This window comes from Protobothrops mucrosquamatus, unplaced genomic scaffold (assembly GCF_001527695.2).
Source record: "Protobothrops mucrosquamatus isolate PMUCROS unplaced genomic scaffold, P.Mucros_1.0 scaffold4965, whole genome shotgun sequence".
Lineage (NCBI taxonomy): Eukaryota > Metazoa > Chordata > Lepidosauria > Squamata > Viperidae > Protobothrops > Protobothrops mucrosquamatus.
The window spans coordinates 14,428-20,573 of record NW_015390848.1 but is presented as its reverse complement, the minus strand read 5'-3'; the positions used below and the strand labels follow the sequence as shown (position 1 = coordinate 20,573).

The 6,146-nt window shown below is 49.3% G+C and overlaps 1 protein-coding gene across 1 annotated transcript in view; it reads right to left on the bottom strand.

Moving 5' to 3' along the window:
• Positions 1-6,146, bottom strand: part of KDM6B (lysine demethylase 6B) — a gene marked incomplete at its 5' end in the record, with an annotated part of 32,778 nt that overhangs the window by 23,586 nt on the left and 3,046 nt on the right. The window contains 4 exons of the mRNA XM_015828819.1: positions 2,232-2,386; positions 2,661-2,828; positions 5,371-5,466; positions 5,835-5,901. Coding sequence (XP_015684305.1) covers positions 2,232-2,386; positions 2,661-2,828; positions 5,371-5,466; positions 5,835-5,901 — 486 coding nt within the window. The remainder of the gene's footprint in view (positions 1-2,231; positions 2,387-2,660; positions 2,829-5,370; positions 5,467-5,834; positions 5,902-6,146) is intronic.

Here is a 6,146-nt window from a genome sequence, read left to right as displayed (position 1 = left end):
GAGGGAGGGAGGGAGAAAGAGAGGGAGGGAGGGAAGGAAAGAAGCAAACAAGCAAGGAAAGAAGGAAGGAGACAGAAGCGAAGGAAGGAGGGAAGGAAGGGAGACAAGAGAGAGGGAAGGAAGGAAGGAAAGAAGGAAGGAAGGAAGGAAGGAGACAGAAGCGAAGGAGGGAGGGAGGGAAGACAGAAGTGAGGGAGGGAGGGAGAAAGGGAGGGAGGGAAGGAAAGAAGCAAGCAAGGAAAGAAGGAAGGAGACAGAAGCGAAGGAGGGAGGGAAGGAAAGAAGGGAGACAAGAGAGAGGGAAGGAAGGAAGGAAGGAAGGAAGGAAGGAAGGAAGGAAGGAGAGAGAAGGGAGGGTGGAAGGAAGGAGACAGAAGCGAAGGAGGGCGGGAAGGAAGGAAGGGAGACAGGAGAGAGGGAAGGAAGGAAGGAAGGAAGGAAGGAAGGAAGGAAGGAAGGAAAGAAAGAAAAATAAAATCAGGCTTTTTTCCCGCTCTTCAGACCTTTTCCGTTGACCTCAAGCGTCCTGCAAGGCGAAGCTATCTGGGCTGGGGGGGGGGGCTGCAGAAGCTTCCCAGCTTTTCCAAAGCAAAAGCCACGGAAGAGGCCTTAATCCCACCCCCCCACCCACCCCCCTGCAGTCCGGGCCCTTTGCAGATGCCAAGCCAAGCAGCAGCCAGAGCAGGGAGCGGGGGGGGGGGGGAGAAGCCAGCTGCCCCCCACCCCGGCAAGATTTCAGGGGGAAAAGGGAATAAACCGGGGCCTTTTCCCTCCACTGCCCCCCACCCACCCCTGGGGGGCCCACCCTGGGCTCCTGGAGGGCCAGATCTGGGAGGGGGGGGCGCTAATCTTTAGGGATGGAATTTATATAGCCGCCCATCTCACACAAGAAGAAGTGATCCTGGGTGGTGGATCTGGGAACACAAAGGACAGGGGGGCCCCCCCCTCCAGAAGGACCCCTCCTCAATTTAAAGAATTAGATTATCGGCTGCGTCATACTTTCTTTCCTTCCTTCTTTCCTCCCCTTCCCCTTTTCCTTCCTTCTTCCATCCATCCTCCCTCCCTTCCTCTTTTGGTTTCTTCCTTCTTTTTTCTGTCTCCTTCCTTCTTTCCTTCCTCTCTCCCTTCTTTTCCTTCCTTCCATCCATCTCCCTTTTTTTCTTTCCTCTCTTTTCTCCGTCTCCTTCCTTCCCTTAGTCCCTCCTTCCCTTCCCTCATTTTCTCCTTCCATCATCCGTCGTCCCTTCCTTTTCCTTTCGTCCCTCCCTTTTTTATTTCCCCCTTTCCTCTTTCCTTTTTTCTTCAAAATCAATCTTCCTTGTTTTCCTTCCTTCCCTTCCTTTCCTCCTTCCATCCATCTCTCACTCCCTTTTTTCTTTCCTCTTTTCTCCATTTTCCTTCCCTTATTCCCTCCTTCCTTCCTCATTTACTCCTTCCATCCATCCCTCTTTTCCTTTCGTCCCTCCCTTACTTTTCTATTTCTCCCTTTCCTTTCCCTTTTTCCGTTCCTCTTTTCTTTTTTCCCTTTCCCTTTCTCTTCAAAACCAATCTTCCTTCCTTCCTTCTTTCCTCTCACTTCATTCTCATTTTCCTTCCTTCCTTCTCATTTTCCTTTTCCTTCCTTCCTTCCTTCTCATTTTCCTTCCTTCCTTCTTTCTTTCCTATCTTCCTTTCTTCTCATTTTCCTTCCTTCCTTCCTCCCTTATTATATTCCTTCCTCCCTTCTCATTCCTTCTTTCCTTCCTTCCTTCATTCTTCCTATCTTCCTTCCTTCTTTACTATCTTCCTTCCTTCCTTCTCTTTCCTTCCTTCCTATCTTCCTTCCTTCTCATTTTCCTTCCTTCCTTCTCTTTCCTTCCTTCCTATCTTCCTTCCTTCTCATTTTCCTTCCTTCCTTCCTTCCTATCTTCCTTCTCATTTTCCTTCCTTCCTTCCTTCCTTCTTTCCTATCTTCCTTTCTTCTCATTTTCCTTCCTTCCTCCCTTACTATATTCCTTCCTCATTTTCCTTCCTTCCTTCCTTCCTTCCTTCCTTCCTTTCCTCCTTCATTCCTTCATTCATTCTTCCTATCTTCCTTCCTTCTCATTTTTTTCCTTCCTTCCTTCCTTCCTTCCTTTCCTTCCTTCCTTCTCATTTTTTCCCTTCCTTCCTTCTTTACTATCTTCCTTCCTTCCCTCCCTCCCTCCCTGCCTGGGGAGGCCTAGCCTTAAAGTGGGGGGTGGGGGGTCCGCCTTACTTGTCTGTCTGGGGCGGCCACGTTCTTGCGCTCCTGGCCCCAGAGGTCTCCATGCAGGGGGTTCCATAGTCCAGGCTTAGGCAGCTGGTAGTGGGGATTGCCGGGGGCTCCGGGACCGGACAGGTGCTGGCCCACCCCGTTAGCACCGGTCTGCTCCCCGACAGGCGTTCCCAGAGAGAGAGCGAGAGGAGAGGGTCACAGCCTCCAAAGCCCCACAGGCCCCTCCCGCCACGCTGCCCCCACCTCCTTCCCCATCGGGGGGGGGAGGAAAAGGGTTGACCTACAGATCCATTTCTCCCCCCTTTAAAAAATAAAAATAAAAAAAAAAGCCAGCAGCCACCCAAGCAGCAGACCAAAGCAGCGTCCGGAAAGGGCGGGAGGCCGTTAAGCATGCGCAGAGTGCCAGCCACAGGGGCTTTGCTACCTGGTCGGGACTGGTGCTCCTCCGCCTCTTCATGGGCGCCGGCATCTCTTCGCCGTGGGCCGGGTGGGCCGGGTGCTGGACCGGCGGGATGGGCTGGACCACGGGGGGCTCCATGGGGGGGCCGGGCCGCTTGAGCTGGGGGTTCCGCTTGGCCGAGAAATTCCTTTTCTGGGGAAGCGAACGCAAGAGGATTCAGTTTTTCTGCTAAAAACCCAACGCAGAAGCCTTTCCACGAAAACAAGACACCTCCAGGGAAGATCTAGGACGGGGTGGGGTGGGGGGGTGTCCAATCTTGACAGCTTTCAGGCCTGTGGACTTCAACTCCCAGAATCCCCCAGCCAGCCATCTTGACGGGGGAATTCTGGGAGTTGAAGAAGCCCATGCATCTTATAGTTGCTAAGGTTGAAAAACACTATTCTAGGACAGGGGTCTCCAAATTTGCCAGCTTTAAGACCTGTGGACTTCAACTCCCAGAATCCCCCAGCCAGCCATCTTGATTGGAAAATTCTGGGAGTTGAAGAAGCCCATGCGTCTTAAAAAGTTGCTGTTCTAGGACAAGGGTTTCCAAACTTGGCGATTTTAAGACGTGTGGACTTCAACTCCCAGAATCCCCCAGCCAGTTCAATCTTAGCGGTTTTAAGACCTGTGGACTTCAACTCCCAGAATCCCCCAGCCAGCCATCTTGATTGGGAAATTCTGGGAGTTGAAGAAGCCCATGCGTCTTAAAAAGTTGCTGTTCTAGGACAAGGGTTTCCAAACTTGGCGATTTTAAGACGTGTGGACTTCAACTCCCAGAATCCCCCAGCCAGTTCAACCTTAGCGATTTTAAGACCTGTGGACTTCAACTCCCAGAATCCCCCAGCCAGTTCAACCTTAGCAATTTTAAGACCTGTGGACTTCAACTCCCAGAATCCCCCAGCCAGCCATCTTGACTGGGGAATTCTGGGAGTTGAAGTCCACATCTCTTAAAAGTTTCCCCGGGTGAAAAAACACTATTCTAGGACAAGGGTCTCCAAATTTGCCAGCTTTAAGACATGGGTGGATTTCAACTCCCAGAATCCCCCAGCCAGCAACGGAAAATTGGGGCTCCATCCTAGTCGTATCCAAGATTAAGTGAACCGTTTTGCAATTCCTTGGAGGAATCATTTTAAAGAGGATGAAAAAAGGAAAAAAAAAAACCATTTTAGAAAGTTTGAAAAAAGATCCAGGAATGGGGAGGGGAAAAAAAAAACCCAGAAAAAAAGATTAAGGTTGCATTTTTCCCTTCCTTTTTTCCGCTGGGGACCTGTTTCTATGCTGCCTGTCATAACCTTAAAACTGCTCATTAAACATTGGAAAAAGAGCATTTGTGGAAACTCTGGACGTGGGGAAGTGAGGAATTTAGAGACGGCCGGTTCAGAATAATAACAGAACAACGGAAGGGGACCTCGGAGGTCATCTAGTCCAACCCCCTGCTCAGGCAGGAAACTCTATACCATTCCAGACAAACGGCTCTCCAATCTCATCCAATCAGTTCAGGAGAGTTTCAGCCATTTTCAATTTTTAAAAAAAAATAGATTTTTTTTTTAAAAGTTACACAGGACTCCTGGAAAAACCTACTCCTCTTTTACTTTCCTTACTTAATAGCCAGAAAAAAGGCAATCTTTCCCCAGTGAGCAATTTGCCAAAAAACTTTTGGAAACAGTGATTGACACAGTGCTGGGGAACAAGGAAAATTGGTCCTAAAGATTTGTTAAGGTGGGGGGGAATTTATTGAATGAATCATATATATATATATTTTTTAAAAATGTTAACAGAAACCCCAAGTGTTCTTTTAAACCAGGGGTCTTCAAACTTGGCCCTTTGATGACTTGTGGACTTCAACTCCCAGAATTCCTCAGCCAGGCATACTGGCTGAGGAATTCTGGGAGTTGAAGTCTACAAGTCATCAAAGGTCATAGTTTCCTCACGCTGGCTGAGGAATTCTGGGAGTTGAAGTCTACAAGTCATCAAAGGTCATAGTTTCCTCACGCTGGCCGAGGAATTCTGGGAGTTGAAGTCTACAAGTCATCAAAGGTCATAGTTTCCTCACGCTGGCTGAGGAATTCTGGGAGTTGAAGTCTACAAGTCATCAAAGGTCATAGTTTCCTCACAGTGGCTGAGGAATTCTGGGAGTTGAAGTCCACAAGTCATCAAAGGGTCATAGTTTCCTCACGCTGGCTGAGGAATTCTGGGAGTTGAAGTCTACAAGTCATCAAAGGGCCATAGTTCCCTCACGCTGGCTGAGGAATTCTGGGAGTTGAAGTCCACAAGTCATCAGAGGGTCATAGTTCCCTCACGCTGGCTGAGGAATTCTGGGAGTTGAAGTCCACAAGTCATCCAAGGGTCATAGTTCCCTCACGCTGGCTGAGGAATTCTGGGAGTTGAAGTCCACAAGTCATCCAAGGGTCATAGTTCCCTCACGCTGGCCGAGGAATTCTGGGAGTTGAAGTCCACAAGTCATCAAAGGGCCAAGTTTGAAGACCCCTGCTTGTGGACTTCAACTCCCAGAATTCCTCAGCCAGCCTCCATTTTGTTTGTTAGATTTAAGACAGGGGTCTTCCAACTTGGCCCTTTGATGACTTGTGGACTTCAACTGCCAGAATTCCTCAGCCATCATGCCTGGCTGAGGAATTCTGGGAGTTGGAAGTCCACAAGCAGGGGTTGTGGGGACGGGGCAAAAACCTCTTACCTCAAGATGTAAAAGGTTCCAGACTTGCTGTAAGGGGGGTAAAACTTTGTGCCGGTGATGAGATGAGCCCCCCGAATGGAAATTCCACAGCTGAGCCTAAAAAAGGGGGGAAAGGTGGGGTGGAGGAAGAAGAGACAAAAGACGTTTTTTTAAAAAAAAATGTTAAAGCTTTTCTTCAAGGAGTTTGGGAAACGGAAAAGTGGCAGTATCTCCTGGTGGTCTCCCATCCGAACCAACCAACCAACCAGGCCAGACTGGCTTTTGAACCTGGGGTAAGGCTGGTTAGGAAAAGGCTGAGAAACTCCCCCTTTCTTTGTCTTATCCAACACATCCGGGGCAATTTGGTGTAGTTAAGGCAACAAGTGGGAAACCGGGAGGCAGTGAATTCTAGTTCTCTCTTAGGCACAAAAGCCAACTGGGTGACTTTGGGCCAATCACCAGGAGACGGTGAGTTCTAGTCCTGCCTTAGGCATAAAAGCTGTCTGGATGACTTTCAGGCCAATCACCAGGAGACTGGGAGTTCTAGTACACCTTAGGGAAGCAAGCCAAATGAGTGACTTTGAGCCAATCACCAGGAGACGGTGAGTTCTAGTCCCACCTTAAACATCAAAGCTAGCTGGGTGACTTTGGGCCAATCGCCAGGAGACGGTGAGTTCTAGTCCCACCTTAAACATCAAAGCTAGCTGGGTGACTTTGGGCCAATCGCCAGGAGATGGTGAGTTCTAGTCCCACCTTAAACATCAAAGCTAGCTGGGTGACTTTGGGCCAATCACCAG